This window comes from Astyanax mexicanus, chromosome 22, assembly GCF_023375975.1.
Source record: "Astyanax mexicanus isolate ESR-SI-001 chromosome 22, AstMex3_surface, whole genome shotgun sequence".
NCBI classification, from domain to species: Eukaryota; Metazoa; Chordata; class Actinopteri; order Characiformes; family Acestrorhamphidae; genus Astyanax; species Astyanax mexicanus.
This window is the reverse complement of record NC_064429.1, coordinates 31,541,926-31,566,002: the sequence shown is the minus strand read 5'-3', so window position 1 is coordinate 31,566,002 and position 24,077 is coordinate 31,541,926. Positions and strand designations below refer to the sequence as shown.

The 24,077-nt window shown below is 37.2% G+C and overlaps 1 protein-coding gene across 3 annotated transcripts in view; it reads right to left on the bottom strand.

Annotated features, from left to right (window-relative positions):
• ksr2 (kinase suppressor of ras 2) overlaps positions 1 to 24,077 on the bottom strand; it is a 183,530-nt gene that overhangs the window by 111,650 nt on the left and 47,803 nt on the right. For all 3 annotated transcript variants that reach the window (XM_049470691.1, XM_022667280.2, XM_049470692.1), the window contains one exon: positions 23,542 to 24,076. In XM_049470691.1, coding sequence (XP_049326648.1) covers positions 23,542 to 24,076 — 535 coding nt within the window. The remainder of the gene's footprint in view (positions 1 to 23,541; position 24,077) is intronic.

Sequence of the window (24,077 nt, the reverse complement as noted above, 5' to 3'; positions counted from 1 at the left end):
TCATACTTTTTAAAAAGTACAATATAGTGTATTTAAAAAAAAATAGACTACTATGAAGTACACTTTTAGTTTAATGTAATTCAATATACTTCTAAAATACTTATTTCCAAATATACTTTTGCACATTTTTAGCAAAGTGTGTTAAAAACAGCACAGTTACAGTAGTTCACTTAAAGTACAGTGTATCATGTAACTTTTTAGAAAGTAAATTAATATATTGGTACATTTTTGAAAATATATTAATGTAATACCTAAATATATTAAACATATTTAGGTATTACATTAATAAACCAGTTAAAATGTATTTTAATGCTCTGTGATTATTATTAGGAAAATATTAAATAAAAAAAGTAAATTATAGGATACAGTGTTAAATAACACATTTAAATGTCAAATAAAAAAATTACAGTAAATTTGTAACACACTAAAAATTGTAGTACAGTATATTAAAATATATAATTTATACCCAACGAAGTATAGTACTAGAAGTGTGCTACTTACAAAAAAAAGACAGGAACAAGAAGCATATATATTTGTACTCTAATGTAGATCACAATAGATCACATATATTTAACATCAGTTCTTAGTACATTTCTAATCTAATATACCTGGTGTATAATAAATAGTTATACAGTTGTAATACTCAGTAATTAAATGTATTATAATTTTACTGTAAGCATATTTAAAATATAGGGTTACATACATGAAGTAGTTTAAATGTTACTTATTAAGTATATTTAAAATAGTTCCAATATTTTAGTACAGTTAAGAACTAAATTAGCACAATTTAAGTAAGACTTTTGTACTATTTTTATACTGTAATTAGTAAAGTATAAGTTGTACAAAAAAAAGTTGTTCAATTTTATCACTCTTTGAATATACTGATTAATAATAAAGTGGCTACAAGAACACTTTAGTGCACTATAGCATAATAATAATGCTTAGTATACTTTAGTCTAGGGGTGGGCGATATGGCTCTAAAATAATATCACGATATTTCAGGGTATTTTTGCGATAACGATATACTTGGCGATATAGGAAAACTAAAATAATTAATTAATTTCAGGAATATAGTATAAGAGTATAACAGAATAATCATAATGTGGCAAAATAAAAAATATAGCATAAAATAATATAATGCAGTAAATAATATTGCAGAATATTTAGTGCATGCATATAAACTGCAAACTAAAACAATTATACAATAAATACACCTAAAGCTTCACAGTAAATAATAGACTACTTTTAAGACAGAACAGCCCTATTATCACGATATGGATTTTTAATATCATGATATTTCTGTGTCACGATATATTGTATACGATATAATATTGCCCACTCCTACTTTAATCTACTGTTTTTATTCACTAAGGATGTCATGTGATTTTAGCTTTAGGCTTTATGCACTGAGATTCTATTCTATTGGCTGAATTAAAGTTGAATTAAAGACTGAAAGACGGTTGATTGAACACGGCACCCACCTCTCACCAGCCTCTGTTGTCTGTGATGCACATGTTGCTTTTTTAAGATGTTTTGCCTCTTTTGTGTGTGTGTGTGTGTGTGTGTAAGAGAGAGAGAGTGTGTGATAGAGTGTGTGAGACTCTGTCAGGAAGGACGATGATGAACATGTCTCCTTGTGCACAGAATACATTAGAGTGGGAACACGGCACACACTGACAGCAACAGCTACAGTTGAGGTGAAGGAGTGTGTGTGTGTGTGTGTGTGTGTGTGTGTGGCACTGAAGCCTTTAGAGTACAACTCAAGCCACGACGTGCTGTCACCACCAAACTTGTTTTTATTTTTCCCTCTATATTTCCCTCTCTTTCTTTTTTCTCTCATTTCTTTCTTTGTTTTTTTAGTTTTCTCACTAGTTTAATATACAGCTCTGGAAAAAATGAAGAGAGCACTTCAGTATCTGAATCAGTTTCTTTGATTTTGCTATTTATAGGTTTATGTTTGACTAAAATGAACATGAATGTTTTATTCTATAAACTACAGACAACATTTCTCCCAAATTATAAATAAAAATATTGTAATTTAGAGCATTTATTTGCAGAAAATGTGCAGAGAAATGATTAAAATAACAAAAAAGATGCAGAGCTTTCAGACCTCAAATAATGCAAAGAAAACAAGTTCATATTCATAAAGTTTTAAGAGTTCAGAAATCATCAATATTTGGTGGAATAATTTTTTGGTTTTTAATCACATTTTTTTCATGCATCTTGGCATCATGTTCTCCTCCACCAGTCTTACACACTGCTTTTGGATAACTTTATGCAACTCTGGTTTGATGGTTTGTGATCATCCATCTTCCTCTTGAATATATTCCAGAGGTTTTTATAATTTGGTAAAATCAAATAAACCTATTTTTTTATAGTCTATAAATTATGTTGTGTAGTTCTTCTACTATTTCTACTTGTTTTTCCTAAAAACAAAAGCTTGTGTGTCAGTGGAGGATTACCAAAGTAAGAATTTCATTGTACAGTAAAACTGCCTGGTTACTGTACATATGAAAATAAATATCTTGAATCATAAATCCAATTAAAAACATGTATCTGCAAAATCTCCTTAATTTTCAATGAAAGTTTGTGTAAAATTAGTTTATTTCAGGTAATTTTGGAGAATTTCTTTATTTCTTTTGGTCACAGGGTAAAAGACAATGGTTTTTCATTGGAAAGCAAGGATATACATTTATTCATATGTGGAAATCTGAAATCTAGTACTGTCTGTGTGTAGGTGTTGAAGTTTTATGGTTTTGGTTTGCTCTGTTTTCTACGGTGGCCGAGAAAGCCCAACGCAGTGCAAATTGAAAAGCGCTGCAAAAGCACAAAACACATCCATCAAAATTACAACACAGGCACAGCAAATAGAAAAACGCGCTGCAAATAGAACCACAACACAACGGAAGTGAGTCACAACACAACGGAATTTTCCCGGGGGACCTTAAAAGATACTGTACCAGCTAAGCTGCGTCTTCAGTAACGTCTCGGACTTCACTATGTGTACAAAGGACAATAAGTGGCAAACAAGGCGTTTTGTGAAGCAGAACTTTTAATAATATGCACACAACCGTGGTAATCACAGGTAATAAACATAACTTACTTTTCAGAAGCTTGTTTGCCACTTATTGTCCTTTGTATACAGCTGGTACAGCATCTTTTAAGGTCCCCCGGGAAAATTCCGTTGTGTTGTGACTCACTTCCGTTGTGTTGTGGTTCTATTTGCAGCGCGTTTTATTATTTGCAGCGCGTTTTTCTAGTTGCTGCGCCTGTGTTGTAATTTTGATGGATGTGTTTTGTGCTTTTGCAGCGCTTTTCAATTTGCACTGCGCTGGGCTTTCTCGGCCACCGTAGTTTTCTCTATAGAAATGACAAAACTAAAAACAGAGGTTTCAAAAATCCCCAAAAATGTTTTTGGAAAAACGTTGTTTTCCACGAGGGCCAGGAGGCCAGAAGGTAGCATAGACAATAACCTTAATTCTCTTGTTCTGATCTCTGAACTCTTCTCTCTCTCTCTCCCTCTCTCTCTCTCTTCTTATTCTCTTCCTTTTCTGTTTTATCTGTTGCTTTCTCTTTTTCTCTCTCGTTTTTACACCTTTTAATTCTCACTCGAGTCTCTCTTCTCTCATCCTCACTTCTTTTTTCATTTTTCTTTTATTCTAATTCTCATTTTCTCTCTCTTTTCCATTATTTTTCGATCTCTCTTTTACTTTTCTTTGTCTTCTTTCTCTCTATCGATCTTCTTCGCTTATGTTATTTCTCCTCCTCACTCTCTATTGTTCTTTTCTTTTAAACTTTCTTTATTTTTCCAGTAAAGCAGGTTGATCTGTTCATTTATTCTCCATAAATCACACTCACAAAGTGGGGTGTTATACATGTAAATTGCCAGCCTGTGGCAGATACTGTACTGGACAGTTAAATAAGTGATTTATAGCACAGGAAGGATTCACAAACACCAACCAAACCAGATATGCAGCTCCATCCAAAACTTTTGTGATGAGTTGATGTGCTGTAAGGATCACAGGGCATCTCACGATATGATATTATCACAATATTGTAATATTACAGGTCGGAAAAAACGAAAAAACTCAAAAAACTAAGTAAAACTAGAAAAATCAGGTCAAACACATTGCAAAACTTTGTTGTATGCAAAAAAAAAACATACAAAACAGACAGGCTTTTATACAGAAATAATTACTAACAGCTGAAAACAATTATGATTCCGGGGATGACGAGCATGAGAAAGCAAGCTGATTGGTTGAGTCCAGACACGTGATGCTTGGGGATGTGGTCCTAAGGCGGACATTGCCCACGATAACGATGATCTCACTATACTCTAAATCTGTGATACTCAATATATATCGTGAGACAAATTATCGTGAGGCAATTATCACCACAGTACAGAGTAATGAAGGAGTATCTTTAGCAAATCTAATTGGAGGGGCGAATCTTATGGAGTTTAGATTTAGTTTTTAATAGGGCTGCAGCTATCGATTATTTTAGTAATCGAGTACTCAACTTAAAAAAATCGATTCGATTAATCGAGTAATCAGATAGAAAATAAAATAAGAGATTTCATAAAATAAGAAATATCACTTAATAATGAATGACCAATCGGTTACATTTTTTAATTCATTTTTTAAATCGAGTAACTCGAATTATTCGAGTAATCGTTTCATCCCTAGTTTTTAATAAAAATGTCCAGATTTGACGCCATGTATCGTTAATACACTGCAAATTAAAACAACACCATATATTGCAATATATATGTACAGTATATATTTTGTCCTACCTCTACCCAATACCCTGGCCTTACTAATGCTAAACTAGTCCCTGAAAGCAATCAAATCCTCACAGCAATGCTCCAAAAACTAGTAGAAATCCTTCTCTGGACAGTATAGGCTGATTACTATCAATGCTGCCTCCCACACACTAGCACACAAGGCTTTTTCTACATAATACACACATAATAACACACACACACACATACATGTACACACACACACACACACTTGCATCCAGCAGCCTCGCTCCGGTCCCCATAACGTAGTGTGTGCTATAGCATGAGGCACGTCATGTTCAGGACTAATAGGGAACAGTAGAACAGGTCTAGCTTCATTAAGCTTCCCCCAGCTCATTATCCTCACCTCTACACTACTTACACACACACACACACACACACACACACTATACACACATACACACACACACATATGCAGTGCAGTCTAGAGGTGAAGGAAAGGAGCAGGTGATGACTTCTGCTCACCCTCTTAACATGGATTTATCTCTCTATTACTGTATATCATTCCATTCTTCCCCCTCTCGTGCTTATATATATATATATATATATATATATATATATATATATATATATATACCATTAAGTGATACCTTTGAGTGTATTAAAGCTGTCAAATTACTGTAACCATTATTTAAGATTATGGAGTACGTATACAGCTCTGATTTTGCTATTTATAGATTTATGTTTGAGTAAAATAAACATTGTTGTTTTATTCTATAAACTACAGACAACATTTCTCCCAAATTCCAAATAAAATATTGTCATTTAGATTATTTATTTGCAGAAAATGTAATTTGTAAGAAAATGCAAAGAAAACCAGTTCATATTCATAAAGTTTTAAGAGTTTAGAAATCAACAATATTCGGTGGAATAACCCTGGTTTTTAATCACAGTTTTAAACATGCATCTTGGCATCATGTTCTCCTCCACCAGTCTTACACACTGCTTTTGGATAACTTTATGCCTTTACACTCCTGATGCAAAAATTCAAGCAGTTCAGCTTGGTTTGATGATCAGCTTGTGATCATCCATCTTCCTCTTAATTATGTTCCAGAGGTTTTCAATTTAATAAAATCAAAGAAAAGCATCATTTTTAAGTGGTGTCAGAGCTGTACGTAAACAGTACAGACCAAAAGTTTGGACACACCTTCTCTTTTTCAATGCGTTTTCTTTATTTTCATGACTATTTACATTGTAGATTCTCACTGAAGCATCAAAACTATGAATAAACACATGTGGAGTTTTATGTACTTAACAAAAAAATGAGCTGTCCTCCACAGTCACCAGACCTGAACCCAATCCAGATGAGCTTTGGGGTGAGCTGGAGCACAGAGTGAAGAAGGTGCTAATAAACACCTCTGGGAACTCCTTCCTTCAAGACTGTTGGAAAACTATTGAAGCTCCTTGAGAGAATGATGCCAAGAGTGTGCAAAGCAGCAATCAGATAAAAGGGTGGCTATTTTGAAGAAACTAGAATATAAAAGTTTATCACTCCACATGTGTTCATTCATAGTTTTGATGCTTCAGTGAGAATCTACAAGGAAAATAGTCATGAAAATAAAGAAAACGCATTAAAAAAGAGAAGCTGTGTCCAAACTTTTGGCCTGTACGGTATATATGTTTAAAAATTCTCTCTATTTATGATTAAGGGAGGCATTTAAGATGATGTCTTTTTTAGTAATTTATTAACATGCTTTTATCAACAAGGCAATGCAAAATCACATGCTGCACACATTACAAATGAAAGTCATTTACATTTAAGGTGTTTAAGTTAAAGAGTCTGATGGCTCTGGGGATGAAGGATTTTCTGAGTCTGTCTGTCGTGCAGCTCTGTGACAGTAGTCTGCCGCTGAACACACTCCTCTGCTTCATGATGGTGGTGTGAAGTGGGTGACTATCATTGTTCATGATAGAAAGCAGTTTATCCAAAGTCCTTCTCTCAGCTATTGTAACCAGAGAGTCCAGCTCCATTCCAACCACTGCCCCGGCCCTCCTGACCACCTCGTCCAACCGTGATGCATCTCTCCTCTTCATGTTGCCTCCCCAGCACACCACAGCGTAGAAGAGAATGCCGGCCACGATTGAAATAGAGCCGGCTCTGTCCCTTCCTGTACAGGGTGTCTGTATTTGTTGACCAGTCCAGTTTGTCGTCCAGCTGCAGACCAAGGTACTTGTAGGTCTTCACTGTCTCCACATCAACCCCCTCGATGGAGACTGGCTGCAAGTATGAAGGAGCTGGTCCGTTTTTTGCCTTGTAGGCCAGAGTTAGGGTTTTGAATCGGATGCAGGCGGCAACAGGAAGCCAGTGGAGGGTCACTGCATGCGTCAGAGCAGCTGATTCAAATCCAAGCAGCAACAACCTGCTGAGTGATGGCTGCATTCTCCTAAACCAACACAGCGCACGGATAATAACTCAGAGACGTCAGATTCAGCGCCCGGTTCCTGCATCTCATCCGGATGCGTACCGATCGGCGTGGGGCACAGCGCGGTAAACGGGGTGGTTAAAAACCCTCCAGACAGTCGTTCGGGTCCCGCTGGCGACTGTGTGTCCGCTCCTAATCCAGCGTGGGCCGGCTCGGGGCCTTAATAAATCAATTACGGCGGGCGATACGAGGCCGTACCCGTCACTTTTAAACACCCATATAAATTCATCATCACGCTGCCAGTCTGAGAGCGCCACAGGTTGGGAGGCTCATTATAATGGATGTATTTGAATAGCTGAGGTCTGTGTGTGTGTAGGTGTGTGTGTGTGTGTGTGTATGAATATGTGTGTGTGGGACTGAGAGAGAGAGAGAGAGCGAGTGAGTGAGTGAGTACACACTGACATTTCTGTAACCTGACTGGTCATTAATGGAACGAAAGAAAAAAGCCCAGATTAACATTGGCACACACACACACACATATATTTACACACATCCAATTGTATCAGGCCTTGCTGATACCTGTCTGATATTATTATAACAGTATTAGTTGTATAACAGTAGGTTCTAAGCACACCACCATCTGATTGGTTGAAACATACTACACCTGTTTTTGATCAATTTTCCTTGATTTTTAGCAGCCAAACCTTCCATTTAAACACAATCCCACAAACCCAAGCTAAACAATTCAATTTTTTCATGTCTGACCAACTTCATTTTATTTATTAATATACCACAGTTGCAATGTGATTGGCTGAGAGGAGCTATATGAGTGCCGGTATCAGCCGGTAATGCACTGTAACAGAGGCTCTCCATGTATTACTCCACCACATACAGGTAACCTAGCAACGATGCAGCGCTTACAAGCCAAACAGAGCAGCAATGGAACAGATCGTATTTTCTCATCAGTAAAAATGGAAATGTGGTGTAATCGCAATAATACACTCAAGGTTTGTGCTATAATGTGTTTTATATGCACTGCTGTGCAGATCTACTCTATACTCGGCCTACGACCGCAGAGCAGCAGTGCCAATATTACAGGTTATAACACAAACATCGAACCTCGAGTGTATTACTTCTTAAATATATTTATCTTTGGGTTTAAGCCAATTTTGTGTTTTTTTTAAAAACCTTTTGATTAGGGGTGGGCGATATGGCCCTAAAATAATATTATGATATTTCATTGTATCTTCCCGATAGTGATACTCTTGGCGATATGACAAAACACTGAATTCAAAAAATAATTTCAAGAATACACTACTGCAACAAAATGAAAATTTAATTGTATTATTGCATACGATATAATATAGCACAGAGATAGATATTAAAAAATACAATAATTTTATCAGATTTGTAACAGAAGTCAGTGATCCAGAATGTCATGATACTAATAATATTTATAATGCACTCCAAATATCTCCATATATCCAGGATTAAAGTTAATAAATGATACTGGACAGATATAATGTATGTTTCTAGTAGATATATAATGGGAAATGAGAACAGTGTGAATTTTACTTTTGCTAAAAACAGCAAAAAAGTGGTACCCTGACGTGACAGGGGTGGGTGATATGGCACGATATTTCAGGGTATAATATCGTTCATGATATTCAGAAATACTGCGATATTATTGCATACAATACGATTTGGCACACTCATACTTTTGACATTACATCATGTTTTGGGATTATTTTTTAATAAATATTTGTATCTTTGGTCTATTTTTTTTTTTTTTGCAGCAGCAGCAGCAGCAGTGCACAAATATTATCCTTACTGGGGAAGTCAATGCACTTTTCTGCAGGGCAATGTAAAATTCTGGCAAGCTGCATGACCAGGATTTGACCCAATGACAACCAATCGTTGGTCATTTTGGTGCAGCTTAACCAATACAAAGTTCCTTCACAGCTTCTTTGATAATAATTGGAGAAATAATGGATGATAACTATGATACAAAATGTATGATACTTTTGTTGTTGCTCATTAAAACTAAGATCTCTGAAGGTTAAGAGATAACCTCGTTCCTTGTTAAAATTCTGAGACGTTAAACCATCAGATACAGACTGGGGATTTCTATTTAAATGAGGTGTTTTGTTTGCTGGCCAAAGTGCGAGTCATGACTGACTGAATTAAAAGTAAAGCCTGAAATTAAAAAGGATGATTAGATGTTGAAAAATTTATAATCTGGCAAACAGGAGGATAAAAAAGTAAACAGTGTCTTTTAAATGATAATGATATTCCATCTGTTCTGCAGCCAAAATACTAGAATATTCATCAATTCCTGACAGCACCTGGAAAAGTTGCTCTGCTGAGAGAATAAGCAGGTAATTCTCCAACAGGTGTGGTGATGTCACACTGAGAACCTTTCACTCTTCTGTTCTAAACTGTTAGTCCTCTGCTTTAGTGCCAAACATCCAGCAGAGACTGTGAACACCATCCAAACCCAGCCTGATTACAGTCTTTAAAGCAAAAAAATGATATAAACTATTTTACTGCCAAAAGCAAACAGGTTCCAGTACAAACTGGGTCAGATTCATAAACCATAATCCAGTTCCATTTTATATACAACTCAGATAACACAGATAAGTCCACTCAGCTGATTTATCTTTATGTAAATCGATCACTTATAGCATTATAGCTCCTAGAATTGTAAAATATGTCACCCCTTGTCTAATACAGCAATTCTGAGCATTCAAAAGTTTGAGTATATACTCAAATATTGACTATTTCTAAGTATGTATCATGGATTTAGTTGAGTATATACTCAAATATTGAGAGATTCTGAGTTTGTATCATGGATTTAGTTGAGTATATACTCAAATATTGACAGATTCTGACTATGTATAGTGGATAAAGTTGAGTATATACTCAAATATTGACAGATTCTAGGTATGTACTGAGGATTAAGTTGAGTATATACTTAAATATGGACTATTTCTAAGTATGTATCATGGATTTAGTTGAGTATATACTAAAATATTGACAGATTCTGACTATGTATAGTGGATAAAGTTGAGTATATACTCAAATATTGACAGATTCTGACTATGTATAGTGGATAAAGTTGAGTATATACTCAAATATTGACAGATTCTGAGTTTGTATCGTGGATTTATTTGAGTATATACTCAAATATTGACAGATTCTGACTATGTATAGTGGATTTAGTTGATTATATACTCAAATATTACCAAAATTCTGACTATGTATAGTGGATAAAGTTGAGTATATACTCAAATATTGAGAGATTCTGGGTATGTATTGAGGATTAAGTTGAGTATATACTTAAATATTAACTATTTCTAAGTATGTTTCATGGATTTAGTTGAGTATATACTCAAATATTGACAGATTCCGACTATGTAATGTGGATAAAGTTGAGTATATACTCAAATATTGAGAGATTCTGGGTATGTATCATGGATTTAGTTGAGTATATACTTAAATATTGACTGTTTCTAAGTATGTATAGTGGATAAAGTTGAGTATATAGTCAAATATTGAGAGATTCTGGGTATGTATCATGGATTTAGTTGAGTATATACTCAAATATTGACAGATTCTGACTATGTATTGAGGAATAAGTTGAGTATATATATATATATATATATATAAAACTACACATCCCAGAATCCCCAGCAGTAATCAGTGCAGAACAGGCTCAGCTGTAAAACACAGCATTAAAACCCCACTCAAACTTCAGTTCTCTGTCGCACCTTTGTAGAGGGGTATCCAATAACAGTGCGTAAAAAAGAGAAAAAAAGATCTCTAAAGAGAGAAAAAAGATGTTAAAAGAAAGATATACAAGAGAAAAGAAAAATTGCAAAACCTTTCCTAAGTTTTAATTACAAAAAGTGTTTCCTAAGATTCTTCAAGTTCCTTTGTTTAAGCCAGGTGGCATGTCCTTTGATTGCCTTTCCTGCCATTTATTTATTTATTTTTTGATTGGCTCCTTTTATTAAAGGAAAGAGCGAAAGACTTTATCTGTAAGCAGATGCCATGCTGACTGTATAGTTTAATTGCATTTAATTTATTCAACAAAACAACAATTTTCTCTTCATTGCAACTTACTGTTTTTTTGTCTTTTAACTTTTATTTTTTGCCAGTACAGTATTGCCACCTGTGGAATTCACTGACTTCCTTTCAGTTAGTGTTATTAGTCTGCTTCCTCCGTGAGACATTTTAGTTTTACACATTCTACACTAAGTACAATAAAAACTGCAAGACTGATGCTGAGATTTTTATCAGCACAGTGACATCGGATTTTTACAGCTCTGCCGCCATGAGTGAGGCCGATGTTGCCATCCAGGTCTTGTGATCTTGAACATCTTACGCAGGTTGCAGCAACTCATAAAACACTGTACGCACTGTATTGCCTTAATCCTTGGCCAATCGCATATTTAGGCTAAAAATCAGATAATACCAATTGAGAGCTGATTAATAGTCCCATATGTAATCCCACAACATACAGCGCATCCTAAAAATGCAGGAATTTTCTGTTACACCTAAAATGGTGCAGAACTAAACAGCAAGGAAACCATTCTAGTTTGCCAAAGCTTAACACGGGGTGGCAATGGGTTAACGTCAAGGACAGTTGAACCTTTTTTCTACTAAAACGCCTCATTGCTGCAGTCTGTCTCCTCACTATATGAACGTTTTAGAATTTCAAGAGCAAAATCACACCCACTGTCTGCTCAAACTCCTCAAAGAACCAGAAGTTTCCATACAATACTCCAATCATCCCTCTACTGTAGTTCTCCTCACTGTATTCAGACTCTTTCACTATAAATTGAAGGGGTTTTATTCCCTCTTTTTATCAGTAAGTCATTCAAAAGTGAGCAGAGCTGCTTCCAGAATGTTGAGTTACGTTAACTCAAAGCTAGTTCTGTACGTATACAGCCCCCCCCTGCAATTATCCATTATCCATTATATATATATATATATATTTTTATTTTATTATTTATTTATTTTGCTTTTGTGTGACTTTTTGGGGTTATTTTTTTCAACGTTCGAGTTTCTGTTCTTTTTTTTTTCCTTTTTGCGTTTCGGTTTGAACGTGAATCGGATCTGCCTCAAACTGCCTCGCACTCTTAACGTCGCAGATTCCTCCAGATGATCAAGCGCAGGACGGCGGCTTGATCTAATTTCAGAAGTTCGTCTGCAAATCATAAAAAAAAAAAATAGTCTCATTAAAAAGTGAGCGCGAGAGGTGGAGGAGGCGACGGAGGTGGAGAAAGAGAAAGAAATAGAAAGAGAGAAAGAGAGAGAGAGACAGAAAGTGACAGAGAGAAAGAGGAGGCAACACACAGCTAATCAATGCTAACAGTGAGCGAGCGAGTGAGCGAGGGAGCCAACGCTGAGGCAGATGCAAATTTCTCAATTCAACTAATCCACAGTGGAATTACTGGCTGGGAAAAAAAAGGCAAGATGGAGTGATTCATACCTCTCATCCCCCATATGCCTCCCATCCGCCTCCTCCTCCACCTCTCCACCTCTCCACCTCCTCCTCCGGGTCTCTCTCTCCATCTTCCCACTGAAGCCTGAGTCCTGATTTATTAGCAAACATCGGACTCAATAAGGGGGTGCTTAACATTTGCCACAAAGGTGTTGAGATTGAGCGGAGAGCCCCGCATTTACATCCTCATTACGTATCTTCAAATTAAGAGACCACTGCAGTTTCTGAACCAGTTTCTCTATGTAAATAGATTTTGCTATATATATATATATAGGTATATGTTCGAGTAAAATGTAAAATAACATTGTTTTTTATTCTATAAACTACAGACAACATTTCTCCCAAATTACAAATAAAAATTTTGTCATTTAGAGCATTTAGTTGCAAAAATAACAAAAACGATGCAGAGCTTTCAGACCTCAAATAATGCAAAGAGGAAACAAGTTCATATTTCTAAAGTTTTAGGGGTTCAAAAATCATCAATATTTGGTGGAATAATCCTGTTTTTTTAGTCACAGTTTTTTATGCATGTTGGCATCATGTTCTCCTCCACCAGTCTTACACACTGCTTTTGGATAACTTTATGCTATATCACTCCTGGTGCAAAAAATGCAAGCAGTTCAGTTTGGTGGTTTGGTGGCTTGTGATCATTCATCTTCCTCTTGATTATATTCCAGAGGTTTTTAATTTAATTAAAGAAAGTCATCATTTTTAAGTGGTCTCTTATTGTTTTCCAGAGCTGTATATAGATCAGACACTGCAGCAGTGCTGCTGGAGTTTTTAAAACACTTTAAAGCACTGCTGCACACTGACGCACTCTAGTCTGACCACTTGTCTCAGTAAGTTAACTAATGCGCTACTCTTAGTAAAAAGATATATTTTTGATGGCTTTCAATATTAACACATTAAAGCATGCAGTTAATGTGGAAGCATGAACACAATAGTTGTTTTTTTTTTAAACACAAATTAATCATGTGACAACATTCACAGGGCCTGGTGACGCATGAGCAGTTTTATTTAGTGATATAACACAGCAACCATTACTGTTGGGTTCAGAAGGTAGATTACCGGAACCTTTTATTTATGCTGAAGTTTTTGCTCTCTCTCTTTCTCTCTGTCTCACTCGCATTATCATGCAGGCACACAGAAAATGTAAAAATGGTGACATGGTCTGGGTTTTCTATGCTATTTTTGTATTATATATACAGCTATGGAGTGATAAAATATAGCAAATTAACAAATTTAGAGTTAAGTTAGAATGCTAGAATCGTGCATGTCGCAAAAGCTGAAAAAAAATTTAAATGGGCTCCTGTAAAAAGTGAATTAAGCAAAGGAAGAAAATAGCTAATTAATTGATATTTAGAGCTTTATTGCAGGCAATGCATTATCACAGTATTTTATTGCTATCGCTGGTTCGAATCCCGGTCATGCAGCTTGCCATGAGCTGCCGAAGCCCTGAGAGAGCACAATTGGCTTTGCTCCCTTGCTACTGATTTTCATAGGTGTTCAAATACTTATTATTTTTATTATTATTACTAATTTTTTTTTTTAAATCATACATTGTGATTTCCGAATATTTTTCTTTTTTAGATTATCTCACAGTGGACATGCACCTACAATAAAACCTAAAATTTCAGACCCCTCCATTATTACTAAGTGGGAGAACTTGGAAAGTTGCAGGGTGTTCAAATACTTATTTCCTCACTGTATAAAGTGGGAAAGTATGATTTCTGTCTAGTCCTGCAAATATGACAAATACTCAAAATAATGTAAAATCACTTGTAAAAGTGATTTTTTAAAAGTTATGCAAAGCCAAAAGGGCACATTATTCCGATACAGACCCACGTATAAACCCGTAACACTCTTCATACAGTGTCTCTCGTATAAAGTAGCATCAGCGACCGCTGATTACCTGCCAGCACCTGTGACTGCGTTATCCAGAGGCGGCTCTTTATAACAGAGCATTTTATAAGCAGCCGTCACTCCGGCTCGTCACTCGTCAGTGCTATTGATGAAGCTCTGGGAGCTGTTGGCCTTTCTACTGTAGCGAACATGGCGTGTTGATGTTGATTAGCATGGCAAACGAGCTTTGTTAATTACCTCCACGGCACAGAGAGGCTCTCGGCTCTGAAAAGGGCAGAGCGACGCTGCGAGGATTCACGAGGTGTATTAATATCAGCCCACTCCACTTCACAAAGTTTAAGAGGAGAGAGAGCAACAGGTTTATTATAGAGAGAGAGAGAGAGAGAGAGAGAACGAGAGGAAGTCTCAACTTGCTAATCTAATTACCGTAATTTACCCTGTGTATATATGTATATGTCATATACATGGGTTGGACAATGAAACTGAAACACCTGGTTTTAGACCACAATAATTTATTGTGGTGACGGACAGTTCTGCTCACTTTCAGACAGCTTCCTCTTACAGCGTCCACAGTTAATCCTGTTGGATGTGGTTGGTCCTTCTTGGTGGTATGCTGACGTTACCCTGGATACCGTGGCTCTTGATGCATCACAAAGACTTGCTGTCTTGGTCACAGATGCTCCAGCAAGACATGCACCAACAATTTGTCCTCTTTTGAACTCTGGTATGTCACCCATAATGTTGTGTGCATTGCAATATTTAGAGCAAAACTGTGCCCTTACCCTGCTAATTGAACCTTCACACTCTCTTACGCTCTTACTGGTGCAATAATGTGCAATTAATGAAGATTGGCCACCAGGCTGCTCCAATTTAGCCATGAAACTTCCCACACTAAAATGATGACAGTGTTTCAGTTAAATTTTTAAGTGTATATATATGTCATATACTGTGTGTAACTTTATGAGGAACTGACAGAGGTTTGCAATATGGCAAAATTATGGGAATTTTCTTCGAGCCGTCCCACCAGCCCAACCGAGGCTCAGTATCTCTTACTTATTTTAAGACAATTTACAAGAAATCTGAAATAACCACCAGTGAACCACTTACACACTACAATTAGATGATCAGAATCTGATAGGTCTTCCTTTGTTGACACTGAAATGCTGTGGAAATGTATTTATTCTACATATTTTCATATATTTTATATCGTCGCTGTATATATATTTCATATACTAATCTCCAAAACAGCAACTTTACAGGAGAGAGAAAAAACCCTGTAGACTTTCAATGGAAGTCAATGTAAAAATAATTTATTCCAGGTCATTTTGAAGAGTTTCTATTGGTCCGTTCATGAAGAAACCTTGGCACAGTGTAAGAGACAGTTTGTCTGTTTAAATTATGTAGTGTACTAAAAATCGAAACAAAAATGGAGATAAGCGTTTTTCATTGGACGGCGACGATATACATTGCTTATCTTAAAGTGAAACACATTTTATTTGTATTTTCATTACACATTTAAAGGTTTTTATGTTCACTTATGTGTTTCTCTGACAGAGTTGTTGCAGACTTTGCGTCCTTTAAAGCTTTTTAGGAAAGGTTTTTTCACTACTTGTGCTTTTTACATGAGCGGAAAGCACAAATAGTGCTGTTGTCTAATGACATCCTATTGTCTGTAATAGTCTTTCTTACCGTACATTATATATGGAGGGGAGGTGGGTAGTAACTGTTTTTTATGAGCTTTAATCTAACTTCAGCATAAATAAAAAGTAATCTTCTGAACTTCAGATGGAAGCGCCAATGTGTTTATATCGCTAAATAAAATCGCTAATAAAACCGCTAATTTGGTGGCGGCGCGGTGGCTTAGTGGTTAGCACGTTCACCTCCCAGCGCTGGGGTCTTGGGTTCAAGTCCCTATCTGGGTGGAGTTTCCATGTTCTCCCCGTGTCTGCGTGGGTTTCCTCTGGGGACTCTGGTTTCCTCCCACAGTCCAAAAACATGGAGATCAGGTAAATTGGATACTCTAAATTGCCCCGAAAATTTTAATACTCTAAATTGATCTGGTGTGTATGTGTAAAAAAGTGTGTGGTATGTATGTAAGTTGTGTGTGTGTAAATGTGTGTATGATTGTGCCCAGATATGGATTGGCTCTGTCCTGGGTAAATGCTGTAGTGCCCGATGCAGTCCTCCAGGTGGACGGTTGTTTCTGGTTGAGAGTACGCTGTGCGCTATTGGCTGCCACTTCTCACCGGTGTGTGGATGTAATGTGCTTGTGTGTAAAAAAAACATGGAAATTGTAAAGCGCTAGAAAGGCGCTATATAAGTTGAACTTCATTCATTCATAATATGTTACCAGGCTTTGAGAACAGTGAAAATGAATGAGTGAATTATGGAGGGAAGTAGGGAATTCTGTGTATATATATAGGTGTATGTTTGAGTGAAATGAACATTGTTGTTTTATTCCATAAACTACGGACTAGGGGTGGGCAATATTATATCGTATACAATATATCGTGACACAGAAATATCATGATATTAAAAATCCATATCGTGATAATAGGGCTGTTCTGTCTTAAAAGTAGTCTATTATTTACTGTGAAGCTTTAAGTGTATTTATTGTATAATTGTTTGTTAGCAGTTTATCTGCATGCACTAAATATTCTGCAATATTTTTTGCTGCATTATATTATTTTATGCTATATTATTTATTTTGCCACATTATGATTATTCTGTTATACTATTGTACTATATTCCTGAAATGAATTAATTATTTTTCTGTTTTCCTATATCGCCAAGTATATCGCTATCGCAAAAATACCCTGAAATATCGTGATATTATTTTAGAGCCATATCGCCCACCCCTACTATGGACAACATTTCTCCCAAATTCCAAATAATTTTTTTTTTAGTTTAAAGCATTTATTTGCAGAAAATGAGAATTATCTAAAATAACAAAAAGATGCAGAGCTTTCAGACCTCAAATAATGCAAAGAAAACAAGTTCATATTCATAAAGTTTTAAAAGTTCAGAAATCATCAATATTTGGTGGAATTACACACTGCTTTTGGATAACTTTATGCTACTCACTCCTGATGCAAAAATTCAAGCAGTTCAGTTTGGTGGTTTGATGGCTTGTGATCATCCATCTTCCTCTTGATTATATTCCAGAGGTTTTTTTTAATTTGGTAAAACTTATATACATATATATATATATATATATATATATATATATATATATATATATATATATATATACATATATATATATATATATGTATATATATATATATATATATATATATATATATATATATATATATATATATTTCCTCTAAACTAGCTCTTTAGGTGCTTTGCTTTTGCGTCACATGAAACAAAAAAAATACATACTCACTGGAGCCCACTCAGTGCACTCTGGATGTACACAACTACGTACACACACACACACACACTCATACACAGACTCCAACAGAGTTGCTGATTCAGTCGAGACTAAAATGAAAAAGCTCTATTATCTCCAACTGTTCCTCTCCCGACACGCCAAACCTGCCACAGACTATTCAATACCTGTCAAGCATTCTGTAATTCAAAAGCTCTCTCAAAATGCATCCATACACGGACCACACACACACACACACACACACACTATAAACACACACACACACTCACACACACACCTATAAACCCGCAGTGTAGGAGAAAAGAGGGATCCAGCAACAAGCGAGAGAATATTTCAGCGGAGAGAAAACATGACACCATGCCGGAGCATCGGAGACCGAAATGTCATTCCTTCTGGAATCGAAATGAAAGACCAGATAAAGAAGATGCGTCTTTGGACGCTCCATCTGTCGCAATTCTCCGCATTCTTCAACCGCATGCTGAGAAAATCCAGCCACACTTATGAATATCAAAAGAAGTCCCCTCGCCACGGTCACTGGGGGCATCTCATTAGACGAAAAGTGTGTGTATGTGTGTGTGTGTGTGTGTAGTATGTGCGTGTGTGTGTGTGTGTCATGCAGAGGCCAGCAATTAATGCTGGAGGTATGAGGTGCTGAAGGCACTACTACCATTGTTCCATATTGATGGACGACCCAAAGCAGCCCACTGATTCAGAACCAAATCACCATGAAAACAATACATTCCACACATCTTTACACATTTTCACACATCTCCACATTCCTGTCTTTCAGCACAGAATGCAGGGAACGCACCAAACACTGCAAAACAAGCAATAAAATAACAGGTACGACAGCAGGTCCAGTCGACTGTCTGGTTCTGATTAGATCACTGTAAAAAGTGAGCTTTTTGCTCCGAGTGGAGATCGCTGGTTCGAATCCCGGTCTTGCAGCTTGCTTGGCATCAGCTGCCGGAGCCCTGAGAGAGCACAATTGGCCTTGCTAGAAGGTGGCTAGAAGGCACTCTCTCCTTCACTCCTGGGGTGATGTGGATCAGCACAAGGCTGCGTCTGTGAGCTAATGTATCAGAACCGAGCCGCTGCGCTTTCCTCCGAGTGCACTGTGATGCTGCCACTCGGTAATGCACAATCAGCAGCATTTAGGAAAAGAGGCGGAGTCTGACTTTAAATATTCAAATGTATCAGAGGAGGCATGTGCTAGTCTCCCCCCTCCTGGTGTTGTGGCATCACTAGTGAAGGGGATAAACAGCTGAGTAGCAGCTGAATGTGTGGAACAATTGGCTAATTAGCTAAATTGCAAAGAAAATGGGAAAAAAATTAAAATCATTTTTTTAAGGATCAATCAGTAACAAATACGAGGGATTTTGTGTAATGGCTACAGGAGTCCAATTTCCAAACACTGGATAGAGTTTTCTTCTCCACCCGCTTCTCACCAGATGCCAAATGTCTTACTCTGTAGATGATTAGTGAATATATATTAGTTTCGAGTCCAAAATGCCATTTTCCTACTAGCAATGGTGGTAAATTACCTAGCTATGGTTAGCAAACCTTACTGAAGCTCAGCGATTACCTGTTCAGCAGAAAAATAGACTGACGCTTAGTGTTTCCATGCTGTTGTGTTCTATACCTGACAACCCGGGGTGTGGAAATGGGACTTGGGGAATGACTGGTGGTGGGCAGATTCGGAAGCCACAATTCGGAAGCCACAGATTACCGTAAAGTACCACACAGTTCAAATAAGAAAATACTGGGTGAAGCTCTGCTGACAGAAGCTGCCAGTGCTTGAACTTAAACTTTATTTCCTTAATATCTGATGATGCATCCTGATAATGTGAGGCGTAATTGCAGAAAATATCCTTTTTAATGCTCCTTTAATCGATTAGTGATTGTGTTATCAAATTGGGATCAGTAGAAGTCTTACTTATTACTTTTAGACTAGTTTAACATTTTAAAAAAGTTGTAAAAAGTTTACTTCAAATGCCCATCTTCCCAATGCAAACAGAGAGCGTTTTAATAACATTTAGCAAAGTTATGGAAAGGTTCCAGAAAGGTTAGCCTTAAAATTAGGGCTGCAACTATTGATTATTTTGGTAGTTGACTAATCTTACGATTATTTTTTTGATTAGTCGATTAGTCTGCGATTATTTCTGTCCTACATCTTTAAAAACAATAGAAAAAAGGCATTTAAATGTCTAGATGTTGTTTAAAGAAATTTAGTGAGTAAATATGTAATTTATAGTGTTTGGGCACTTTTGGAAACACAGTTCAGTGTAAACTGTGTGAGTGAGCCATTTACCCATCTCCCATCACGCTTCTGTCGAGATATTTAAATAATCGACATTGTCGATTATATCGACTAATCGTTGCAGCCCTATTTACATTTAAAACATTGGCATAAGTGGTAATGCAGCCATGTTATGTTTTAATACATTAAATAAGAACATTCTAAGAACATAACAGATTGAAAGTTCTAAGAACCCAAACTACACTGTTTAGAAAATGTTCTACTAACCAAAAATAGTTTCTAAAAAAAAAAGTCTCTACCAGAGCTGACCGACAGCTTGAATGATTTCAAATGCAAGAACCCAATCGTTTCCAATAGTAGAACCCAGAACGTGGACTCCACTCGTCTGTAATTGACTCTATCTAAGATCCAGGGACGGTCTGACATCCATACAACATCTGCTCGAATCTGCCCCCGACACATGCCCCCGACTCCTGTTTACCAGCAGCCTGAAGGTAAAGCAGAAAAGTCTCAGAAGAGCCCTGCAGGTCCCCAATCGAGTCTGGCGGAGTCGCGTGGAGGAGCTCTATCCTGATTGGATTTGCTCATCTCCAGTTCGTTCGGAGCAGAGCCAGCGATTAGGGAGCCTGGAGAGGCTCTGCTGTGGATCAGAATGATGAGGCCGGTAATCAATGCTCTAATGCCATCTGATCCACTCCGCTGCTCATAGACTCCACTACTAAAACCCCAGCAGACACAGTCACACACACCCACACACACACTCTTACTGTATACAGGGGGGCTTTAGACTTCGCAGTGGAAATTAATCCCTCAACACACACATGCATGCATTTAGAAAATACTTTATTACATTTTATGTGTATATTTAATTATATATGTTAATCTGAGCTAAAGGCTAAAGCTGTTTCCATGTAGGTCAGCCAGACGTCTTCCAGTAGCAGTTTTAAGAGTCTTTTGTGGTGTAGGTGTAGGAAACAGTACTCATCGCTCTCTGGCTTCATCTGTAATTTTTCTAAAGAAAAGAACTTCTACTTTTAATAGTTACAGAGTTCTCTGTGTTTCTGTGTCTTTTTTTCTAGTTATTATGATGAAAGTGTGAATGTGCTGGAAGTGTGTAAGTGTGTAAATGCTGCAGTTGAGAGTAACATCTGTTCCAGCACTACTTTACTACAGACTAAGGCTTTGAAAATGACATTTCCAAAGCTCAGTTTATTTCCATTGCTTCTTATCAGCTGTTTTTAGGTACCAATGAATTGTTTCCTAAAAAAGAAACACCTCTGCCTTTTTTTACAACTTACATTTTTTCATTTTCTTTAATATACAAATTTATATATTTTTACAATATGCTTAAATTTTTTGGCTAAGTCACTCTCAAACACCAAGCCAACTAGAAAAATGCAGTGTCTATTATTTATTATAATAATCCTTCATTAAAGCCCCACTAGGTAGGATTTCCTTAATTTTAGATTTTTTTAAAGAAGTAAAATTACAGCTTGAAACTCACTGCAGCGCTGCATTGAGGTGTAATAGGAGGAATAGCGGTGCTCTCGTGTCTGTGCCGGAGCTCCTCTGAGCTCAAACCAGACTCTGTAAGTTTTCCGAGGCGGCCGCGACCAACGCTCGCGAGAACTGCGACCTGCTTTCCGACCTTTAGTTCTAACAGTTCTACAAGGACTACTGGTTCATTCTTTACAAACTAACATACAGACACTCTGGCAGAAGCTAGAAAAAAAGAGACCAAATATGTCTGTGAAAGGCAGAAAACGAGAAAGAGAAACTAATCCGCCTGAAACATTTAATACACTCTACAACTGTAGGGGGAGCCCGCAAGCACAAAATCTCAATCCTACCTAGTGGAGCTTTAATTGTAATCAAGGTAAGGATGTTTCATTAATTGTGATTCACTGTCATATCAGCTGCCATATCAGCCAACAGTAATGTCTGCACAGTATTTACGTGTAAAGTTTTGGAAAAAAACATTTAGGAAAAGTAAAGACAAAAGAATGAAAAGAGAAAAGAGAAGTGAAACCAGTAAAGGATAAAGATAAATAGAAGATACTAAATAAAGAGAAAAAAAGAAAGTAAGACAGGGGAGTATGTAAAAAAAGTAAGTAAAGTAAAAAACAGTAGAAAAGTAAAATAAAATGTGTAGAAGAAAAGAGATAAGATAAATCTATTATAAATTATAGAATGCAACACAAAAAAATGTACCATAATATACCAGATTAAATAAGAAGACACTCTAAAAGAAGAAGCAGAAAAAGAAGACAGGAAAATACAATAAGAGACTAAAAGGCAAAAAGATGAAAATATGAGATGTATGGGTGTTTGGCAAGTGTTATAAATATATAGCATATTCATCCACAGATGCAGCTCAGACTTTAAGAAAAAAGTGCAGAAAACTTCATAGGAAATGATTAAAAGTTAATGCAACCAACCAACAACACAATACCACATGATCACATGATCAATAACCAATAACCATTAGTATGATTAACTATTATTCGTTAAGTTGCCTGACAGCTCAACCACAACCTCAGCTACTAAATTTCATGTAATGTTAATAAAGATGGTCTGTTCCAGCCAAGACTGCCTGTTAAATCACTTCAAAATTCCTCCAAAAAAGTGTAACCCCGCCCATTTACAATATAAAGCAGAATAAGGTTGTAAAAACTGATTTCTGGATGGAAATGTAAAAATATGCACTGAAGCAGATCAGGGGCGTACCTGGAGGGGTCATGGTGTTCACCACTAAAAAAAGGAGTTGTAAATATATAAAATGTTATCATTTAGATTTGACTCAGTTAAGTTGTAAATACATACAATTTTAAGTTTAGTTTATTCAACTAGTTTATTCAACTAAATTTTGTTCACACAACAATAATTTACTTAACTAAACAGTTTCTTTCAAGTATTGTTTTCTGTGATCACTAGGAACACAGAATAAAGGTAACTTGCTCTTACAGCCTACAACAATAAGATCTGGCAATCAACACATTTATTACACAAATACACGCCTAGGATAACATAGCTTTGGGCAACAGACAACACAATGATGTGCAAATATATGGTGCCAGGAGCCTATAGGAAAGCTGTATGAAGCAACACTGTAGAAAGAGCATTGGCCAGTGTAGTATACCAAAAGTTGGTTCAAATCACTTGTTTTTAATTAATGGAATTTCTGGATGCTGGAGATGGAAAGACAACATATCATACTGCAACCAGCCAGCAGAGGCGCTAGACCTGTGGTAAAGGAAACTCAGTATGGATGTGATTTCTTGCAGATTTATCGCTTTTAAACAGGAACATAATTAAGTTCTCACTGTCAGCTGATGCTAAAGGACTAACCTGGGCGTCTGAGCGTCGTCCACCCGGTTCCCCAGCTGGAACTCGTGTGATTTGCTGCGGTGCAGGGCGGTGAAGCCGGGCAGCAGGTGGATGAGTTTGCGGGTGGAGGGCGGAGGCGTACCGGGGGCTTTCAGCTTGTTCCGGCGCCGGACGGGGGGCGTGCCCGGAGGGGTCATGGTGTTCACCACTAGGGGAGTCCGTGGAGGCGTGTGGGGGAAGTGCCTCTGCCGGGGGGACGGCGGGAGGGACCGGTGGCCCATGTCGAGGATGGAGGGCAGCAGGCCCGAGTGGGAGTCCACGGTGAGCCGGTCGGCCTGGGGGTGCGGGTGGAGGGCGTAGAAGGGCGGGGCCAGGGCCTGCGGGCTGTGGCACAGGTGCTGGCTGTAGCGGGACGACGGCAGTTTCGGGCTTTGCGCAAGCTGCAGTCGGACCCACTGTCCCGGCTCCGGCGTGCCCACCGGCGTGTTCTCTTTACCCGACTCAGACGTAGGCCACTGGATAGACCAGTCCTGTTTAGACTGGTTACTGCTGGTTCC